This window comes from Onychostoma macrolepis, chromosome 07 (genome assembly GCF_012432095.1).
Source record: "Onychostoma macrolepis isolate SWU-2019 chromosome 07, ASM1243209v1, whole genome shotgun sequence".
Lineage (NCBI taxonomy): Eukaryota > Metazoa > Chordata > Actinopteri > Cypriniformes > Cyprinidae > Onychostoma > Onychostoma macrolepis.
This window is the reverse complement of record NC_081161.1, coordinates 15,394,405-15,418,386: the sequence shown is the minus strand read 5'-3', so window position 1 is coordinate 15,418,386 and position 23,982 is coordinate 15,394,405. Positions and strand designations below refer to the sequence as shown.

The 23,982-nt window shown below is 36.7% G+C and overlaps 1 protein-coding gene across 3 annotated transcripts in view; it reads left to right on the top strand.

The window, feature by feature from the left end:
* The window catches only part of pcxb (pyruvate carboxylase b), a 176,032-nt gene extending 152,378 nt beyond the window's left edge, over nt 1-23,654 (top strand). For all 3 annotated transcript variants that reach the window (XM_058781442.1, XM_058781443.1, XM_058781444.1), the window contains exons 18-21: nt 7,684-7,863; nt 16,611-16,859; nt 19,627-19,767; nt 21,046-23,654. In XM_058781442.1, the coding sequence (XP_058637425.1) occupies nt 7,684-7,863; nt 16,611-16,859; nt 19,627-19,767; nt 21,046-21,297 (822 nt within the window). In that variant the 3' untranslated portion in view covers nt 21,298-23,654. The remainder of the gene's footprint in view (nt 1-7,683; nt 7,864-16,610; nt 16,860-19,626; nt 19,768-21,045) is intronic.
* Nucleotides 23,655-23,982: the final 328 nt, after the last annotated feature.

Below are 23,982 nucleotides of genomic sequence, written 5' to 3'. Positions count from 1 at the left end.
GTATTATGAATGAGCCAAGAGTGATATCCTTCACCAAGTGGTAGGGCAAAATTTTTGTTATTTGTTAGTACAGACTTTTACATTGCAACAAGATTTATGTTTCAAATAAATGTTAAAATTCTGAAAGAAATGTATCGGTTTCCACAAAAATATAAACTAGCACAACTGTTTTCAGCATTCATCATAATAGGAAATGTTATTTGAGCACCAAATCAGCATAGTAAAATTATTTCTGGATGATCATGTAACACTGATGAAGAAAGTCATGAAGTTATAAAGTAATAATATTTCGCAATTTTACTGTTTTTATTAGATTTTTAATCAAATAAATGCAGCATGGGTGACACACAAGCACAAGAGACTTCTTTCAAAAAACATTTTAAAAAATATCTAAATATTAGGCAGCACAGTGTATATTTTGCACAGTAAGCATTATGCTAGTTTTCGGTTCTGAACACAACCTCCATGTCTTGCTCTTTCTTGCTATCCGGTTTGCTGAGACACACACCGGCGCACACGTACACACACTCCACTAATTCTGTTTCTTTTGAAGCAGCAGCAAGCACCGACACACACAAACCGTTCTCTTGAGTTCAAAGCGCTTGCTGTCCATGCCGATGGCCAAACAGATGTACCCTGTCAGTTAGCCGGAGATACCCTGCACAATAACACAGGAGAGAGTAAACACTTCTAGACCTGTGTGTGTGTGTGTGTGTGTGTGTGTGTGTGTGTGAGAGAGAGAGGAAGGAAAGACTGAGAGACAGAAGCAGAGAGCAACTGAGATGTACACAGAAGGATTACAGTTCGTCAGAAAAGCAGTAAGAGGAGACACTGACGGGCATGAGGATTACTCTGTGTGTGTGTGTGTGTGTGTGTGTGTGTGCTTGATCCCCTCTTAATCCCGTCTCAGTCTCATCTTATAACACTTTTCCCCGACAGCCTCCATCACAGTGACTTGGCCTGACCGAGTTTTGCATTGTGTCTGGGTACTTAACAAATCCTCTACTTAATTAACAACTCATTGATTTTTCTCTCTATTCCAAGTCAAGGCAGACATTGAAGGATTTCTCAGTAACTGAGGGCAGCATCCTCATAATTTGAATCTTTCACCAGAAACATGCTTTCTGTTTGATTCAGACGATCCTGTTGAGCTACAAACTAACAGTGTAGCCAAATAGTCAAGACCAATTGTGATTATTTAAGAATTGATCATTGATGAGCCGATATTTTCTGTTAGTGACAGCCCTGTACTGGACAGTATATACTGTTTAATGTGTACTGTTTTAAAAAGTATTATGTTATATTGTTATATTACATTTTCAAATGGTAACATGCCACATTCTTGTCACATGAACTTGCTACATTGGTTGTTTAAGTTTGTAGTGACTTCCGGTCTTTACTAAAAAGAAAAAGAAGTAATTTGCATGTTTTTTTTTGACAAATGCTCTAGTGCAGTCAATATATTTTGTAGCAGGGCCTAAAATTAATTTCTGAAAATGTATTATATATATTATTATATTTTCAGTTATTTGTATCCCAGCAAGGTGTGATGCAATCATGTGCAATATTGTTGTTTATTTAGCTATAAAGATAGTTACGGGTGATGAATAAACTGAATAAAGTTAAATAAATGTGTGGAGAAAAACAAAACAAAACAGATAAAATCCTGAGAAAGGAGACCTTGCTGCAAAATCAGTTGTGAAAGTAGGTCATCATTTATGTATGAATACATACAGTATGAATATGCATATAATATAACAATCAGACTAACAGAAATTAAACCAAAACTGGCTGATGCAGAGAAAATAGCTGAGAGATGAAGATTGGACATATAGCAGGCATGCTATGAATGTAATTTATGTGTTGGGTAGGTTAATATTTACATTTTTGTACCATTAGTTGTTTATGATACACTATCATTTAAATGTTTGGGCACAGTATTTATTTTATTTATTTATTTATTAAATAAATGTACACTTTTTTCAGCAAGGATGTTTTTATTTAATCAAAAGTGACAAAAAAATACAATCATTTTACAAAAATGACAATAATAATAATTGATGATGACAATAATAATAATAATAATGGCTGCTAAAAATTAAACATCACTGTTACGGGGCGTGTGGTTGTGGCGTAAACAAAAGGAGTATAAATGAATGTAAATGAAAGACGGGAGAACGAAACGGCTTCAACACACTTTTTCCCATTTATTTTAAACTCAAGAACGGACAAACAAACAGGGAGAACTGAGGACTTATAAAGGAACAGGAACAAAAGAGCAAACAACGTAATTAAACTCAGGTGGGGACAATGACAGATAATTAACTAATCGGGACCGGAACTAAACCAAATAAGGACAACGTGGACTTCAGACAGGGCAGACACGTTACAATCACAGGAATAAATAACATTTTATTATATATTAAAATAGAAAACAGGTATTTTAAATTTTAAACATATTTCGCAATATTAGTGTTGATGTGCAACATTACTTTCAAAAACATTTAAAAATCTAATCAACCCCAAACTTTTAAGCAGTAGTGTGTAACAAATTTGCTTAAGAAGGGAATTATTTATAATTAATTATAACTGGTTATAATTAATAATAAATATTTAGATTAGATCTTAGAATTAACTGTAGCAGAATCGATATTACAATTATTTGATCTGTCCATCCATCGAGCAGACAATATAATTATTTATCAATTCTAGGAAGATTATTTTCCTGGCCAAGGAACAATAGCCTTCCTACTTATACAGTGCTAGCAGTAGTTTAGCATGTAGCAAGGAGCAACATTCAGTGACTTTGAATTGTGAGCGGAACACAGAGACAATCAATTGTGAATATAAGGGATTTAATAAATGAAACTATAACTAGCATACACCTAAACTAAGCAAAACATCATACAGAATGAAGGAAAGTAAGGAAAAGAGAGAGAAGAGCAAAGAATGGCAGTATTTCACCTCAATTAACCACAACCTAAATGAGAATCATCAGAGAGTCACAATTCACCTTAAAAGGGGTTCAAACTTAAACACACATCTAATTAGTTGTAAATGGTAACTTGCATTGGTTTGTTGCTGAATGTCTTGATGCGGTAGACGAGGTTCTTGATGATTTCTTTAGGAGTGAGTTGAAGAATTTCACAGCGAGTCCACAAAGTTACTTGAAGGTAACACTGCCAGAAGGTTAAACTCAAGAGGAGAGTTTTGGAGTGTGTCCGTCTCAAGAAGAAGAGTTTTGAGTGTCGATTAGTCCGAGTTCTGAACTTTTGATAGTTCATAGCCGCACCCATTTTGTGGGTGGAGTGGCCAATCAGAGGCATGCATTTTGAGCGGGAGAGACTTCTTTGTCTCCGTTTATGGCTCATTTGCATTTTATTGCTGGTCTGGAACGTTGGTGCAGCTTTTAATTCAAAACATAGTAAGAATTGTTTGATGCATTTCACGATCACATAGTGTACATCATTGTGTGAGAAATAAAGAGAAGATCATTTTGATACAAAGAAAGTAACCTCCAGACTAGGGCTGTCACGATATTAGATTTTTCATATCACGGTTATTGTGGCCATAAGAATCCACGATATCAATATATTGCGATATCTATAGAAACAGGGGTGGGGGTATCAGTCAAATTATTTTTTACTTTGTTTATTGAGTTTTTCTTTTTCAACCAACGAACATAAAGATACTGATAAACACAGGGTACAAGACTCTGGCTTTCTCTGTCTTCTTTTGAGCTCCTATGAAATAACAAGAGAGAAAATACTGTCAAGTTCATCAGTATGATGAATAAATATTAATGGTAACACTTTAAAATAAGATGTCATTTGTTAACATTAGTTAATGTATTAACTAACATAAACGAACAATGAACAACATATTACACAATTTATTCATCTTTGTTAACAAAAATACATTGTTCATGTTAGTTCACAGCGCATTAATGTTTACTTATGCCATTGTCTGTCTGAATACTCGATTCTGATTGGCTAGCAGGTGTTGATTAAATTCGTTTAACTGCACAGGTGCTTCCTATAAACATTGGTAACCATAGTAACATACAGTTACAGTTGAATAGTAATACAGACGAAAATAACCGTAATTTTTATCGTTCCAGTCAAATATTGCAGCGCAAATATTATTAACATCTTTAATATGCGAATGCTGGCAAATGACCATGGCTTAAACGGGATAATCAACGGCTAGCTGTGCATTAAACGATTTGAATGCACTTCGCGGAGCCAACCACCCTCGCCTCCACGTAGTGCATTCAAATCGTTTAATGCACAGCTAGCCGTTGATTATCCCTTACAAAAACAACTTGTGATTTTAATAACGCATTAGTAAATGCTGAAATTAACATGAACTAAGATTAATAAAAGTATTGTTCATTCTTCTTTCATGTTAACTAATGTAATTAACTAATGTTAACTAATGAACCTTATTGTAAAGTGTTGCCATATTAACATCTAAACTGATACTTTAACCTGTTAACTTGTATACCTGTATTTTAAGCTCTTTAACCTACAGTTGCCCCAGCGCCACTGAAGTCATGCAGTAAGAGCGCTGCTAATTCAGTTTTAATGTGCATCTAGAACAGCTGTAGATGAGGCATTAAGTGCATGGCACTGCAACCAACTTACCATTTTACAGAGTTTAATATAGCAATGTGGTCGCTCAGTTTTTCAAGATCAGTTTTAATCGTGTAACTGTTGATAATAGATTTGAACAAAGAAATGAAGTGTTACTACGCACAAACCGTATTGCAAATACAAAAATAAGACGAGTAAAGAAAACATGGTACTTATTAAAATAATCACCCTTTCCTTAAATATATGAACACAGAATACCTCTGTAAACAGGTTAATGTAACATTTCCCATTCTATGACTAATAAAATAATCGCAACTTACTCTTTATAACCGAACATGGGCTGTATCCGAAATCACCCCCTATACCCTCAAATAGTGCACTATTTGAGTGGACAGCCATTTTAAGTGGTGTTCGAAACCATAGTGGATGTTCTCGAGTGCACTCATTCAGTCCCACAATGCACCGCAAAAACGAGTGTACAACCGATGTACACCAAAGACTATAGAATACCCAAGACATGTCACTCGTATAGTTTTGAATGGGGAAAAATGCAACGTTCAATATGGCCGCTCAATCGCAGGACGCCCCGCCTTCTGAATGAAAGAGCCAATCAGTAATCGGTAAAGTCAACGCGTCACTGCAGCTGCCGTTAGAAGTCCCGGTTGCTATAGAAACAGTCAGCGTTTTGAGACATGCGCATGTGCACTGGATGATCTTGCCTGAAAAATAAGCTTTTTATAACGCTATTTGAGCAAAAGAAACAACATTTATGATACAGTTGTCGTCAGAGTTCTTTGGTGATTTCAAATATGAAATTTAATTGTAAGCTTAGTGAACAGTTTTGGAGAATTTGATGTTTCCCCATTCAAAGAGATAGGAGCTGCACTTGGATGCCCGAGAGGCGTTTCAAAGATGGCCGCCGAGTGACATGACTTGTCTTAAAGAGACTTAAATTTGTGAACACTCAACGGCTAGAGAATCCCCATAATGCACTGTGAGAGTCGCGCGCCAAATGAATTCCCATCTCGCCAAAAGATGGCGCCCGCAGCTGAATCATCCATTCATTAATTTTAGAAGCACTCGTCCATCTGCAATTTAGCACCCATATAAATGTAAACGGTGAGGCCAGGTCGGTAATTTATATGCAAATATCAAAAGGCTAAAAGGGTTTCTTAAAACAAAGTGTAATCAGCCATCACTGATCCTACACAGACGTTACATGTATATTATCATATGTTTTACAAACTAAGCAGGTCATCATACCATTACACTTCCTTTGCTGAGTGATTAATACAGTCTGATAGAAGAAACTTTAATTCACACCTGTTTTTATGTCTTATGTTTTGAGAATAATCGCACAATAGGCCTTTAGTCATAACATTTGAGAGAAAAAAGTAGTAATATTTTTGCATACTACTAAAAAAAAAAAAAAAAAAGGCCAATTATGAGTTTTTTTTTTAAACACATTTTGAACATGTAACAGTTGTGAGCAACACCCAAAATAAAACACTGCAAAATAGCATGGTACTCTGCTATCCCAAACGCAACAGAAACAGGAGCACCTCAGCCACCATGAATCTTTAGGATCTGATTTAACATGAGCTCCAGCGTCTTGACTTCAAATGACTGTGGCAGGCTTCACGCTTAATTTAGTGAAATCACATTTGATTATCCAGACAGTTAAGTGCTCATCTTATGGAGAGTCTTTCCTCTATGAGCAGTATTCCCTGGCTGAGATGACTGAACTTCTGAAGCAGAAGAGAGTTATGCAAGAGTGTCAGAATTTTAATATTGTTCAAAGAACACATGTAACTCATGTAAATGTGTATAATGTTGACATTTATATGCATAAGAAGTTTTATAATTGGTCACATTAGAGTTTGGAGGTCTCCGCTGTGTTATCCTCTACAGTCCCAGCGGTGCCCGAGTCACTCAGGGTCTGTGAGGTTGTTGTTAAATCCTTTGCTCTCAAAAAGTCTTTGCACATGTCATGTCTGTGGCTTTGTATTTAAACAAGTATATTAACCTTGCGTAACCTTTGTCTAGGACTCTATTACAAAACTTAATCCTAAATGTTACTCTGTTTCTTTCTTTTTTGACCTACTCTCAACCATCCATTCATGGAGTGGTTACAGTTTTTGTTTAGTTGGTTTTGTACAAAAATATACCATGTTTTGGGGCATGGCATCATAGTAATACCATTGATATCCTTTTAAATACCTTGGAGCACAATGTTATCAAAATATTCGATATGCCAATACTGTACTATGGTACTTTTTTATCTAGCCTACACTGCTGTTGAAAAGTTGACAGCAGTTTTGCTGTACATACAGTAAGGTATTTTTCTATTTATGTGAAAGGAAAAATGGCGTGACATTTAACATTTTATTCCTCTCCTTAATCTCTTGCTTTTCCCTTTCTTCACATTGTGTGTCTTTCCTCTTCTCAAATCCTCATGGATCTCTTATTTTCATACAGTTCTCTCACTCTCTTATTTTGTTCTCTTGGTTTCTTTTGTCATTTTCTGTCTCTTTGCTGAACTCTTCATACATTCACTTTATTGGCTGAATTTGAATGACCTTTAGAGGATGTCTAAAATAGATTTGAAAGTATTTTTCTCTAATTATTTGGTGTTGTTCACATTTTAAGGCATAATTCACACAAAAATCATTCATACGCATATGAATTACTTTCTTCCGTGGAACACACAGTGAATTTTTAGAATATTCTTAAAGAATGACCAGTATTATGAAACTAAATGAAGTTACCATAGTGATTTTACCATTTTGTGCCCTATATTCCAAGTCTTTCGATTTCTTGAATTGTTTTGAGTTTATGTTCTTAAAGTTCTTGTTTTCTTCTTGGGGTTTGTAGCATTGTAATGTGAATTGATTATAATGCTCAATTTGTCAGTAGAATCATGTGCATTTTGAACAGGGTGAACATTTCTAGCTGACTAAGGAGGTCAGTTTGCAGTTTGCAGTACTTCGCATTAAAATGTGCTGTGTGAGTTTGTTTTCAAATATTCCAGAACTGAATAACTCTTTTCTGGACATAATTTCGGTCTCTATCACTTTTGTTTCTTCAGGTGACCCCCTCCTCTAAGATTGTGGGTGATCTGGCTCAATTTATGGTGCAGAACTCTCTCTCCCGGGCTGAGGTAGAAGAGAGAGCAGACGAGCTCTCTTTCCCTCTGTCTGTTGTGGAGTTCTTGCAAGGACACATTGGAATACCACACGGAGGATTCCCTGAGCCCTTCAGGTCAAAGGTGAGATTACACTGTTTAATGGTTTCATGGCTTTCTGTCACTGTCTGAATATTTCCAAGAAAAATATTTCAGATTTCTATCCTTAAAAATTGTGACTTTAATATTTTGTTCATCGTTATAAGACTGGGGACATAAAAATGTACTGCATAAACAGGATTTACCCTTCTAATTGTTGGGGTCAAGAATACATGAGATTCTCAGACATGCAAACAAAACAATAGCATTCATTAGATCAAGAAGGGTTTTTAAAAACCCATTGAGACTGATTTAAAAAGTGCCACTTTATTTCTCACAGAAATATTCCCTGGAGAATTGAGCTTTCTTTATTACATTTAGTCATTTAGCAGATGCTATTATCCAAGACACCTACAAATGAGGAAGAACAGAAGCAGTTTTTGTTTTTGCTGTTGAGACTGACAGTGGCATTGTTTTTGAATAATCTCTAGCCACACATAGAGAGGAAGAGCGTGAGAGAGAAGAATAAAATTAGAAGGTAAAAGGATGCGCTAAAGTGAGAGAAAGGCAGTTCAAGAGATTGAGCGAATAGCTTTGTGTGCATCCATCACAAAGTTTGTGTATATGTGTGAAAGACAGGATAAGAGACAAAAGGTTTAAGGCTGAGTAAATCTTGTCACTTGCCAGGCGCTTTCTCAGTAGTGGCTGTGGCGTTTCCGTCGTCTTGTGCTCAAAGTCTTGCTGAGAAAAGAAACCACGCAGAGTCAGACTGATCCACTATAATGCACACACACACACACACACACACACACACACACACAAACACATCTACAGTCGTGAGGTCACAGGAGAGACTTTTGCTCAATTTTCCTGCTTGTGAAGTTGAGGGCAAATTTACTTTGATTTACTATTTCTCTGGCACACACACACACACATAGACAGACAGACAAACCCTTTTGAAGCACTCTGAAGTCCAAAAATGAAAGATCAAACGCTGTTTGTCTGCACTGGCAGCATTTCCATGTAAGAGAGCTCAACGTGTGGCCTCAATTTAACACAGAGTGAAAGAGACAACCAGAAAAAGACGGAGAAAGAGATTTGAACAGTTTATATAGTGACTTAAATTCTGTGTCTTAGTAGCACAGAAAAAATATAATCAAATCTATATTATGAATTATTTTGTGGTTCTGAATGAAGTCAACTTTTTAAGTGTGATTGACATTTGCAGCCTGCTTTAAATTTTCCTCAAACAGAACCATGAGGTCACATGATATCTTAGAGCAGTGGTTTTCAAACTTGTTCCTGGGGACCCACAGCTCTGCACATTTTGCACGTCTCCCTAATTTACACACCTGATTCAGATCATCAGCTCATTAGGAAAGAGCTCCATGAACTCAAATGAGTGTGTCAGATAAGAGAGACATGCAAAATGTGCAGAGCAGTGGGTCCCGAGGAACAGGATTGAAAATCACTGTCTTAGAGTAGAGACAAAATTATGACTGACTTGTCCACTAGGCAACAAGGATATTTCTGATATTGGCGTCTAAATGTGTGATCACTGATATAAATGTTCCAGTAATTACAACAAATCCTGTACATTTACTTCCTGTCTCTTTCAAGTTGCTAAGTAACTGGAAAGTTTGTTGCTAGTTCATATACAGTATTCTTCCAGCAAAAAAAAAAAAAAAAAATGGTGTAGAAATAATTTTCTCTCAGGATTTGTTAGTAAATTTAACAAATAATTACAAAGAAATGGCAAGTAGCACATTTAATTAAATGTGAAATTTTGAAGTAGAAAGACTGAAATAGTATTTTCTTGTAAAACTCTACTCTAATAATCTGTTTTATATAAAAGTTTGAAAAAAATACAGTGTATTTTTTCTTTATAAGCCTTTTAGCTGTAATATGACAAAAGTACTTAAAAACAACCATATGTCATTCATTCAAGATTGGCATGTATGTTAATGCATAGGGAATAATGGCGCTACATTCTGCATTAAAAACAAATTAGAAATGACGGCAATGTCTCTCAAGTTTGTTTTCAGAATCTGAAACAAATAAGCAGCAATTATTCCAACTGTATGCACTTCATCAACAGCCATTTAGCTCATAGTACACATCTGTCGTAGCATGTAGCATGTAGCATGCCCACAAGCAATTCAGATGATCAGAATGCACTACTAATAATTCATTTGACTGTGATGTCAGCATCTGTACTTTCATATTTACCTTCATATGCTGTTGATATTGAAGTATTCACCTGATCTTACTTTATGATGTGAGATGTGAAAGGACACATAGCTAATACAATGAGATCACTCTACAATCCTTTCATATGTTGGCAAAGGTCAGACAAGAAAAATGATACTTTTCCCATATCTCATAGGTAAACATGCAAAAACATCTCTTATATTCATCTCTTTTACATTACAAGTGCCTCAAACAAAACTCTTGAATATATTTACATGTCATTGAATAATATTTCTAACCCATCTAACTCGCTTCGTGATTTCAAAACATTATTTTTGTTACCTAATATATTCTATCGTGTCTCACATTTTTTGCCTTCAGTGTGGAAAGACAAATTACATGTCATTGGATCATTGGATTGAATCATTGGGTAATAGTGTATTGTACTGTTATTTAACAACATACTGATTGTTCTGCTGACAAAGCAGACTAAGTCTTCAGTCTTCAATGACTAAATACAAGCTGGCACAAATGTGCTCCCTAATACTTGGGGCATTACCCATAATGCATTAAAGCTTTTTAAAAGGCTAATGATATTATGTCCTCTGACCTGGACATTCGTACACCATCACAGCCCCAGGCATGGTCAACATATGTGTCTGTGGGTGTATTTGAGACACACTCGTCATAATAGGTTGGAAAGGGTCATGCGGCAGGGCCTACGGTGACTCACTCGTGCATCGGCGGCTCTATCTCTGCCAATCAGCTCATCCAGATAAACTCAGATAACCAGACGTGGTGCGTTACACACCACTGGACAAACGCTGATAAGACTGGGCAATCCTCTCCCACAGGCGTACACACGAACACACACTTTTACAGGTCGAGATGGAAGAAATACAACCGCAGTCTTAATGATATGATCAAAACATGTCATGCGCCATCATGTCTGTAAATCTACGATGGATTGAAAAGGAAAAACATGACCACTGGAAATAATCTAAATACTTAAAGTTTGTATTTACATCTACTGTATATAGTGACCAAGAAACAGCTTGAGGGGATCAAATTCTTCACACCTTTACGCATGCGGTTTTAGTGACGTTAGTAGACACTTCAATTAAACATTGCTCCGGTCTCAATCCTAAGGGCAATTAACCACTCTATCTTTAGAAACCCTTCCTGCCACACACACACACACACACACACATTCCTGGCTTATAAATGGCCTCAAAAGCTGTCAAATTAATGAAGAGTGACTGAATGAAGCGTGGAGCATCTTTGAACTGCAGCCACTGTGACTAATAGAATTGGTGAGCCCTCTTTTGTGTCTCATGCCTCCGCCAAGGGAAAAGCCTCTAAACCCTTTCCCGGCAATCCTCAGGGAGCTCCTCCATACACTAATCAGCATGTTTTATGTATTATTTAAAATGCATTAGCTTGGCTGAATGTGCTAATAACTGGCTCATCTAGAGCAGAGACACTTCAGCACTTTAATCGAAGAAGCAGGGTGATCATGGGAGGGTATGTCACATCGTGTTTAAGATGCGTGGAAAGGTCTGGAGAGCCTTGGCATTACATACTGATGACGTGAGCAGCTCACAAGACACGATCGTATCTTATATGATGTAGATGACGGTACCGGAAAGCGTTTTCGAGTGGGCAGATTCTGATGTTACAATATAAAAAAAGGGGCTTATGCATATTTATTCGCTGTTTAGTTGCTTACCAATTTCTAGTCATGTTATTAAACCCTCCTCGCTATTTATGAATTGTTGATCTGTGCAGATGTGCTTGAGTTGCATGAGCTTGTAGGCAGATTTCGGGTTAAGTTTTATGTTTGCTCAGATATTTTTGTAAAACCTTTTTAAAATTAAGCAATAAATTAACCAAAAGAGACATTCTGACTAATTTAACATCAGAAATAATTTTAAAAAATTAACAATGAAAATACTTAATACTAGAACAGAGAAATAGCACACTAATTGGATATTTGTTGTGTTTGTCAGGTAAAAACTCCCTGAGTTGCTTCTTTACACCCAAGATGCTGAGTGACTGCATCAGTGAGATGCTGCAGGAATTTAGTAGGTCATGAAATCACTGTTTAAAGAGCTTGTAAGATAAAAACCCAGTCCAAAATCTTTCCCGTTTCTCATCTTCAGATTAAGATTTGTAGGTGAGTCACAAATGAAATATCTGTCAGACATAAACAACCATGGACTCTCTGCCATCACGTGGGTTCTTTATCAGTCCAGACTGATCGTACACATCTGCACACTTCTAACTGTTAGATGATTGATTGATTGATTGATTGATGGACTGACTGAGATAGGTTTCAGAGGGTGTGTGTGAATGACAGCACACTTCTTTGCATCCTTTTCAACTCTGAGTCTGCCAGACCATTACTGTCACAGCCCGTAGGCACAGTCCAAATGCCTTGAACGTACACTTCCCCTATAGGTGCCTGTCATGATTTCACCTCTACAGCGGTGTTGGGGAATAACAAACTAAAAGTAGCAACGCTAGGAACTTTCATTAGTGTCACAGTAGCTCAGCTGTTCTCAAAACAGAATATTTTTCCAGTAATGAGCTTCTTTTACCGATAAGTGAAAAGGCTACATCAGTACTTATTTATCAATGTGTCTGCACCTAAGATCTCCATTCTCTCTATGAATCATTGGTAATTACAGTTAATTTTAATTAATGGTTTGATTCCAAATGCTTCCTTTGAATTAAATGAACTTTTTATGTGTTTCTTTTTGCAGCAATAGACAAAATTTTAATATTTACTCAAATAATTTGACAAAATAATATACACAGCTGTTTAAAGGTTTGGGTCAGTAATGTATTAACAACTGTGATAATAATAAGAAATGTTTCTCTTGCACCACAGAGCATATTATAATCATTTCTGACTGAAGACTAATGATGGCTGCTGAAAATTCAGCTTTGTCATTACATTTCAAAATATAATAAAATAGAAAACTGTATCAATATTTCACCATATTACTGATTTTTACTGAGTATTTGATAAAATAACTGCAGCCTTATAAAGGACAAGAGACTTCTTTATAAACTTTTAAAAATCTTACTGATCCTTGTTGCCTAGTGAATGGTAGTGTACTTAACATTAGTTAAATTCTGTTGACTCGGTTATTTAAACAATGCTGCTTATAGTGTTACTTAGTAGTATTTAAACTCATTTGTTAAAATGAGTATTGTAATTATTTTTTAAACTGGTATCCAGTCTCAATGTCTCAAGTCAAGTATCACAGTTCTACAAGATATTGAACTGCATGTACTCTGGGCCAGAGATGGTATAAAGAGGCAGTGCAGTCACATGCAAGCGTGCTTATTGATGCTAGCACAAACACACATGCACACACCTGCTTCGGCTAAAAAGCTGCTGTGATTTTCCTTCATGTTGCTATATATGATCTGGCAGTTAGTACGTAAACATACTCTCAGTTGGAACAATTACTCAGCTCCCTCTGAGGCTCGACCACAGGAAGATGCGTTCAGGTCAGAGAGCGAAAAGCTTCACACTGTTTTATGGCTACATGAGTTCCCATTACATCCCACTGCTTTGTAGTCTTCTCTCCTGTGGATCCTGTGAGGAAAGCAATGGACCATCACGCCTGACGAATTTGATTTGGGCCAGTGAAATGAGTCTCTTTGTTAGCTAAAGTGCATGAGAGCACTCTTAGACAGATGGAGAGCAGAAAAACTCCTAGTGGATTTTCAGACATATAATTAAATGCGATCTCTTTTATACCCATTTCAATGGAAATTTTGCGTGCGAATATTCCTAGATATTCTAATATTCCTGTAAGAAGAAATCAAAGTGTGAGGGGCACATAAAGGAAGATTTCTTATTAATTGACGTATTTAGCGAAGCACCACAAAGAACTTAATCAGTTTAGCTCTTCATAAGTCGCTTAATGTATTTTAAAATTCAATTAAGCATCACTCGACTTCTTATCTTTGCATTGACAGACAGATGTCTGGTGATTAATGGTCACAGACACTGGTAATATTTCGGTGGCACCTTTTTTATCCAGGCTTATTGATCTTTCCAGGAGGACTGTTTAGCACATGACATAACCCCAGCGATATTTCCAGCCAGGCTATGACAGAACAGAATGACAAACAGCCTAAATGCACACACTTGGATGGGGATAGATGATTCAGGGAAAAAAAGAGCAAATCTCATCTCCTTCCAATCTGTGTCAACAATGTCAAATATCCCCTTTCACCCAGCCCAGCAACCAATGTGAGGGAAACAGAAGCTCTCCTAGCAACTTCTCTCGCCTCAGATGTCTGATATACTGTAGTAACTGCTATTTTCTGAGTTATGAAATTACATAACCCCTGACAAGAGTCCATAAACTTTTCCACAGTTTCTCTGCAAATCACCTGGTAATCCATGTAGCACTGTTTTCAAACTGTATAGCAGAGAGTCTGAGTGCACATGCCGACAATCTTAGAAAGCGTCTTTCTCCACTGTATGTGTAGCAGCACAATTGCTCTCGCAGTAGTTTATGGTAATGACAGGGCAGATAAGGAATACATAATGCTATGCTTTAACTTACTATGAAATAAATGCAGTTCAAGTCTTCTCCTTAAGCTCCTTACATTACCTCAGGCTTGGAAAGTTAGCTTTCAAGTTTTCTCACTAACGTTGCATAGCTTTACTGTCTTTACTACTTTCTTTTTTAGGTTTTGTGAATTTTTCCACATTAGTAGGCTACTATATGTACATTCCCTGGAAGAAGACATTAAATGTGGAAGAGATAGAGACCTTTCGCAATCTTTAAAAGGAATTCTGTTATCATTTACTCGCCCTCATGTCGCTCCAAACCTGTGTGATTCTTTTGCTGGACACAAAGAAGATATTCTGAAAAATGTCTCAGTATTTATTTTGTCTATTCAATGAAAGTCAATGCGGGACCTTACTGGGTTTCACTGAAACATTCTTCAGAATAACTTCTTTTGTGTTCAGCAGAAGAAAGAAACTCATACAGGTTTGGAACCAGATGAGGGTGAGTAAATGATCACAGCATTTTAATTTTTTGATTTTCAAGATTTTGATACAGAAAGCCTATTGCTTGGGGTAATGCAAAGAAATAGAAATAACATCCCATTTGTAATGTATAAAATCACCTTTGTAAAATTAATGATGCTCTTTTACGCAGATATTTTGACCTTTGGGTCATTTTAAGAATGAATTTGCAATGTCTGCCACTGATGCATCCAGTGAGATGTTACTCTACTGATAAAAACAAACAGCCTTTCAGTTCTGAGGTATTGAGATTGTTATATATGAATCATAAGCTTCACAGGACTGATGTAGGAAAATAGATAAATGCCCCTGTGGAATCTCAAGTGATGGAGTGATAAGGGAAAAAAAAGATTAGAAGTAAGGAAGTACACGAGTGAGCTTCTCTACCCCAAAGCTAGCCTGGACAAATAAGCTTGCATACAAACGCTCAGACAGGGTGACTGAGTCACAGAACCGCTAAAATAAACCTATAGGACGCATCAAATAAAACGGAGCCCATATGGCCTGAAATTATGACTCAACTGCTATTAAGTGGCAATTTATTCAAAAGTTAGGTGGGTTGGGACTGCAGGCAGCCTTTTCAACTATTTTATCTGAATAACAAAATGGACTGCTGAGCGTTTTATGAGCTGATCTGTTTTGTTTTCTCCCTCTCTCCTGCACCAGCCCTTTTGTGTAGTCTATTCACTTTGCTCCTGTTAGCCACCAGACTGTTTCTCAGTGCAAGTCCAAGGACCATGTTTCAATTCATTCTCACTGCTGCAAAACAAAAAAGGAGAAAATAGTGTCACTTGGTTGTTGTTGCCTTGCCAACACCAAGAAATCAGCAAGTTTTTGTCCATAATGAATTGAGTCATTTTAATGGCATATTGATGGTGTAGCTTCTCCTTTGCAATTGACCTATTTGTCAAAGTGTTTCTGCCTTTGTTCATTAACGCCCACTCTGACAGCACTAATGATGTATTTAGTATGTTTGAGCTTGCAAAGTCAGGCACTAGCCAGAGGACAAAAACATTGTAAGGTAGTGAATGGTGCTATTGTTGACTCATTTGCTAAATATTTATGCTTTTTGTGATGGAATCCATTCAAAATGTGTGCTGGAAATCTCAAAGTTGCAGGAGTGATCCCAGAGAGATGTGACCCATGACCTGAAGACTGACTCACATTAGTATTTAGCTCTCTTGTTCTTTTGAGCTGTTAGAATCTAAAACCTGGATTGGTTGTCATGAGGAAGTCATTTCACTCAAGACAAATTCTCCTTGGCCATTCTTTCAGTTTTATTAGTAGTTCACTGAAAAACATTATTGCCACTGTCCATATCATGAAAGTGAATCAGGGCAGTGACTGTCAAGCCCTAAATTTACAAAAAACAATTGGTCCCCAAGTCCCTAATATGCAACCTACTATCAACCATTTAGGGGTCCATAAATACAAAAAGATGCCTCTGTAAGGGCACTGCCCCAGTGACAAGCTGTTGTACCCTTAAAGCTACAGCTTTCACATTTTTCCCAGATTATAACAAGTTCTGTATTTCTCAAAGGTTCTCAAGTCATTGCCTCGATTCGAAGGTCGTCCAGGTGCTTCACTTCCACCAATGGACTTTGAGGCTCTTGAGTCTGATCTGCGGATGGCACATGGTGATGAAATAACTCCTGAAGATGTGATGTCAGCAGCCATGTACCCTAAAGTCTTCCAGGAGTTTAAAGAGTTCACATCAAACTTTGGCCCAGTGGACTGCCTTAACACTCGCCTGTTTCTGGATGGCCCTAAAATCGCAGAGGAGTTTCAGGTGGGTCACAATAAGCCTTACATCAACTGACTTCAATGATGTGTCTCTTTTTATTTATTTATACAGTTCTGCTTATACATTTACATGCCATTTGCAGAATATGCAAAATGTTAATCATTTTAAAATGTACTGTCCTGAGCAGCATATCATGAGGAAAATCTGACTTTTTCTGTGTTTAAGTGTTATAATCGGGTCCCCGGTGCAACTCAGAAAACGTGAAGAAGAACAACTCACTAATTTTCTTTTTTTCTTTTTTTTTTTGGTAAGCCTTTTTCTGCAAGCTTGTGAAAAAACGTGTCAGATTTTGTCAGATTTATTGATTTATTTACTGTATATTACACTGCTGCCACACAGATCTAATATAAGTGTGTTTTTAACACAAACTTGTGTGTATTTGACAATTTAAGTGCAATAACACACGAAAGAAAGCTTAGTTTAGCACTGCACACCACGTGACATCCGCTTTCTATGCGCGTGCTTCAGACATGTGAGCTCAGAAAACCATATATCAGAAAACTTTAACTAATATGGTTTAAAACGCATGATTTCAGCTCGATAGACATGATAATCAAAACCAAACATGTTTTTTTTAGCAGTGTATCTGACGTTGGAGCTGTAAAGACACAGCCCTGGAAAAGGGGTGGGGAGCAGCAGCTCATTTGCATTTAAAGAGACATTCACGAAAACAGCGTGTTTCTGCTTCCACTCAAAATGGGCATTTTCAAAATGATATAATGAATGATCTGTGCAGTATTTTGAGCTGAAACTTCAACGGACACATTCTGGGGACACCTGAGACTTATATTACTTATTGTAAAAAGGGGCATAATAGGTCTCCTTTAAGCGATTTCACATAGCAGTCATTTACACATACACAAGGCAACATAACAACTGAATATATAAAAATTACCCTGTTCAAAAGTTTACATACCCTTGAATCTTAAAACTGTGTGTCATTTACATCCAGGGGGTATAAACTTTTGAACAGGATGATGTGTACATTTTTCTTATTTTGGCATAATGGCATAATAAGTATTTCCATTATTTATCCCAATTTACCCCAATTATCCAATTCAAAAAGTTTACACGCTCCAGCTCTTAATGCATCGTGTTGCCTTCTTGGGCACAAGTAAATGTTTTCACCTTTTGTAATAGTTTGTGTATGTGAGTAGTAGTATGTGAGTCCCTCAGTTGTCCTCAGTGTGAAAAGATAGATCAAAATCATATAGCCGTTGTTGCAAAGGGTTCAAATATGCAGAAGATGCTGGAAAACCAAAGAATGTGCAGGACCTAGAGGATTTTTCGTGGATCATCCAGGTAACACACTGAAATAAGATTCAAGGCTATTGAACGGGGTCCTTTTTATAAAATCAGTTATTATTTTGTGTTGTGGACTATATGTACACATCTGTTATGTGAAATAGCTTATTCAGGACAGTACTAAAAAAAATAACATGCAATTTTTATGATCCCTCTTATTTTGTTAAAATTATTAACATCTTGCATATTCTGCAAGGGTTATGTAAACTTCAAAAATTTTCACTGTGCCTTATTTCTTGTACTAAGTTATTTCAACTATATTTCACCCTGTTAAATTTATAACACTATGGGATTTGACCTTTGAAGCTTTAGCCAAGAGCCTGACTGCTCTCTCACCGGGAGATTTGCAAAATTAGATTTCCTGTGTCCTCAACTAGCCTCCACTTTCACAAAGTTTGTTAGCACACTTTATTGCGGCCGTGGTTGTAAAATTGATTAGCATAGTAAGATTGAATAGCATCCCTCTTTTGTGTTCAAAATATATTACTTTGAACATCTAGGCTCTCTTTGTGAAGGTATTGTGAAGTCATATAAACCATAAATTATGTTTTACAGATCTAATTTAACAGAGTTTAACATTGTAATGTTAAGAGAGTCTACATTTTTTAGCTTATTCTATGCTCGTTTCTGAATAATCTCAAACTGTTATGGCTGGAGCTCTATCTAGCTATGCCCTACGGTGTTTCTAAATGTGTTGATTGGAGCTTAGCCGTGTGTTTGGCTCCTAATACCCAGTTATGAGTGAAGTGGGTGTTACCTGGCAGGCATAAATGTGTCTCGGAGTCCTACTGCAGGCACCATGAGAACTGAGAGCACCAGATGCAGGACTCGCATAGCTGATCACGCTCTGAGACAGAGCGAGAGCCAGACAGGAAGTGAAGCGAACTCACCTACAAAGTCATTTTACTTTGAAAATGCATCAAATCTGTTAGATCGAGTTTGCTTGCGTTTCCTAATCGTCTTCTGGCCTGATTCTTCAAACCAGGTCTCTCTGTACCCTTTCAAACTGAAGCAGATTTTCCTCGGTTAACGTGCGTAATCGTAAATTTCTCAGGGACTGAAGTTATTTGGCGTCGTGTTTCTCCACCCAGTGGAGCTGTCCAAATGAGATGTTAGTCGTGGCTGATTAGCGTAGATTAGCATGAGCTATATTAAGCTGTCACTGAGGCGAACGCAGGCACACCCCAAAATAGCATTCCCTCCACATCCAAACAGCACATGGTACAGACCTAAAGCCTCCCAGAGGCCTGTGCTAATCACTCATCCCTAAATTTTTCCTTCATTTTGCCCATGTTTTTTCGGCCTATTGTACTCCAGTCTGGTTTTGTTTGTTTTTCAAGCACAATCACACCGCATTTCTTTTCTCATACCTACAGTTGTTACTGTGAATTTAATTAATTAATTTTTTTTGCTATTTTTATGTGACTCTGGCTCTTTCGTCTCACAGGTGGAGTTGGAGAGAGGGAAAACGTTGCACATCAAAGCCTTGGCCTTGGGTGACTTGAACAAGTCTGGTCAGAGGGAGGTGTTTTTTGAACTCAACGGCCAGCTGCGTTCAGTCTTGGTCAAGGATACGGCAGCAATGAAGGTAACTGTTCGCTGTTTATTTTCCTCCCTAGATTGGTTTGTTTCATCACTGAAAAGCAATTATCCTGACACAAACAGTACACTCAATCATTCAGACATGTTTTGCGAATGTTCCCTTTTTCTATCTCGAGGTGTGAATAATTTCTGTCATAAGCTAAAAATGATCTTGCTCTTGCTTTCATGGGCATTTATCACGTAGAGGCTGCGGTGTTAAAAAACATCTTTTAAATTATCAGGAAGCGCCGCATACACTTTCATTACAAGTCAATAGTGCTGTGTAGGAACTTTATGTCAGCCACGGACACAGCCATTGTAACTGCACCACACTGCTTGTAAAAATATAATTTGGCAGATTACAGCATGATTTGACAGAACTGAAGATCTCACTTTCATTGCCCACACATAACACATCATTTTAAAGATGATTCATTCATTATAAGATATTCTCTCTGGTAAACAAACATTCAAATAGTCCTAGCCTGGAAAATGGTTTCCTCTCTTTGTAGATGCTCTTTTTGTTTATTATTGTCTTCTTTGGCATAGAATGGCAGACTGATGATGTTCTAAACACACTTAGTGTCCGATAAGTCAGAGTGATGGCACTTACTCAGCATGTGCTCAGCAGAGCTCTCCTTCTGCCTGAACACAGCTAGCAAGAGCATTCTTCTGCTGTCTAAAGTTTTGGTTCCTTTGAAATGAAACTTAAAACTGATTTATCTCTAGACTGTTTGTTAAAAGTTAACATGAATGACAGGTTCTGAGATTGTCACTGGTTTCTGCTTTATTTATCATGGCTGTGAGGTTGGGGAAACGGTAGTTGTGTAACTGTAGTTGTGAAATAAATATTGTATTACTTATGAATGAATCTATCAAATATGCACTATTTATGGGCCTATATGGTAACACTTTATTTTAAGGTCTCTTAACTAACTATTTATTAGTTGTAATTAAGCACATATTAATGCCTTATTCTACATGACCTTATTCTACATCCCTAATCCTACCCAATACCTAAACTTAACTACTACCTTACTATTAATAAGCAGCAAATTAGGAATTTATTGAGAGAAAAGTCGTAGTTAATAGTGAATAAGTGTCCCCTATTCTAAAGTGTTACCTTATATTTATATGTATTTTGATGGTCCTTTTACTCAAATATGTTTCTAACAGCAAAAGATGACTGTCAGTTTGAAAAGAGCTGTGAGGGAAAATGTGAAAAATGTCTCTGTTGCCCCTGGTCTCCCCTGTAATCATCTCATTCTGCTTTCTGCTCCACCAGGAGATGCACTTTCACCCTAAAGCCTTGAAAGATGTGCGGGGACAGGTTGGAGCTCCCATGCCCGGGAAAGTGGTGGAAGTAAAGGTGAAGCCAGGTCAGAAAGTGGAGAAAGGTCAGCCTCTCTGCGTCCTCAGCGCCATGAAGATGGAGACAGTTGTCAACTCGCCAATCTCAGGCATCATATCCAAGGTGCACGTCAATGCCAACAGCAGCCTGGAAGGAGATGACCTTATCCTGGAAATAACCGAATAAAGTTTAAAAGCTACAGAGGTTAAAGGTTTCTTTTCTAAAAAACATGTTAAGAGTGATCTTGTAATTTGGTGGACTGATGGTGTTGTAATTACTGATGATTTTAAGATTTCAAACATGATGTTCATAACTTCAGAATAAGAATTTATTATTTTATTTTATTTTTTTTGTCTGTTATTTAATTCAAAATAGAAGCATATAGGGGAAGCATTTATAGCCTGTAACCAGAAACTCCAGAAGCCTTTGTGATTCACTCTTTGGTATTCAGTTCAAGCTCTGTTAATACACCGAGGACAGTGAATCCAGTGAATCTACTTGCAGCCTCAAGGAAGGGAGGACAAATGATACCTACATTACAGACTGATCATTCCAGTTTTATTTTTATTTTTAAGTTGAATTAATAATATATTAAAATTAACAAAGTTCATTATGAATCCAGATGACAACAGAGTTTTTATGCGTGTGTGTGTGTGTGTGTGTGTGTGTGTGTGAGAGAGAGAGAGAAACACTGCAAGTTGTAAGTTTGAAGAGGAACAGCAGTTTCATATTAATATCATATTAGTGGAGTGTAAAATCAGTTTTAAAATGTCTGAAATATTAATACCAGCAGATATTCAGTGTCATCATAATAACGTCATTCTGCGTAATCTTGAGTAATCGTGAACTCATATATATTCAGATGTATATATAAGCAATCAACAATAATCAAAACCAGCCATTACTCTGGACCAGTTCATTATAAGGAATGCGAGTGTAGCTAATGCACTGTGTATCACATGAGTGTAATAATTTTCCACACAACAAATTCCTTATGATTTCTTTCTCCTCTCCCTCATCCTGCTCTTCTTTTTAATCACTCTATCACCTTTGCACCACAGAAGCACTCAGGTTTGCGCTGCTACTATAAGTGAACAGCAAGTCATTACACAAGCAATAATGAAGTAAACAAATGCAAAATGTGTCTGTGGGGCAGCGAAGAGAAGCTTCATTTTACAAATGCTTCAGAATGTTTTGCAAATGCAATTGTGTAATATGTTTACATAAATCCCACTTAAAGGCTCAAACAACGTGCAGAATGCTTTAAAACCATTTTAATGCTGTAGAAAAAGAGACTATAATTACTGGTGCCAGTCTGTGTTATTAATGATATGCTGCACAAGATATTTCCTACTTGACCTTGAAATAAGTCTTGATTATAGTTTCGTATAGAAACCTCACTGTGACATTTCAAGGTGGATATGAGCTGAAATTGGGATTCGCGATCGAAAATCCGGATTTTAGCAATATAGGATCCGAAATAGAAATGGTCAGACTGATTAAAAAGTTGATGCAGCCCGATGAGATCAGAGGACAAGGATGATTGTATATTGAGCTCATGGATGCATTCAGTTTTTCTGATTGAATCTTTTGGCTGGCTTATCAACGGTTTAGTGCAGAGAGATAGAGCTGTCTTCCATTGTGATACAGTTTCACAATGGCTTTTCGATATGCCATATGACTTGCACATGGTTCTCACAAATGTTAAACTTGTATTATTTTGTGCTTTCAGAAAGAGCCTGTGCAAACAGTCTGAGTGCATGTATGAACAGCATGATTTTGTTTGCATGCATACAACAGACAGAGACGCATACAGACACCCACGTGTTACCAGGGATACCAAAAAACACATGCAAAATGAACTAGCGTTCATTGAAGCTGCTCAATTAAACATAAAATAGCTTTATGTGTTTGTGTGTATTTTTATTTATTTTTTTTAAATGGCACTGTTGGATGGTTTCGGCCATGTTCTGAAGTTTACAAGGGAACAGCTCAACCAATAAGAAACTGTAATGTTCTTTTTGGAACCAAAAGCTTGTGGGTTTGATGTGGATAATTTCTATTGAGCTAACAAGACTACAGTTGCTACTTATATAAAAGAAACTTCATAATTATCTTCATAGTTACAAATATTGCTTATCAAAGGTTTTTCTTTGTATCCTTTTGAGATAATTACTGTTAAATTTGTAATTCATAGTAAACTCAAATTCTGTGTGTGGGTGGAGAACTGAGAATATTTGCAATTCAGTCCTTGAGTCTTTCAGTTTAGTTTTTCATTATTGAAGCTGAAGAAGTAAAGCCCCAAATGCTTTAGTTTAATCATTTAAATTGTGATGAAAATGAATGTTTTGCATTAACTATGTATTTGGATGCCATTCACTTTAAGTAATACATTGCATTTACATGATTTTATGAATGCTTATTTTGTTTCCCGATTATCCTCAATTTTAAACTTGTCTAGATGGTTGTTGCTATGTTGTAATCATATCAGAGATGTTTAATAAAGATAAAAAAATAAAACAATAAATTAAAGAATTACATCAAAAAAATCTCTCACGTGAGCTCTTTATTCACAAAAACAGTGTTTATCGCATAATGATTTGTGATAGTGTAAGTGAATTTAATGAGCTAGTGTACTCAGTACTCACATGTAGGCCATTAGACAAAGACTATGCCTTTTACAATTTTTCACAATACAGTATTTTTAGGTACAGCTTTGAATATATAACAGATGTTAATGCAAGGACAAATGAAGGTGATGGTACATACATAATCCATTATGAAACATCTGCAGCCTTCAACATAAAACACCATTAACCTTACTTACCATATTTTAATGTCGTAAATAAATTCTTACCGTATTTAAAATAT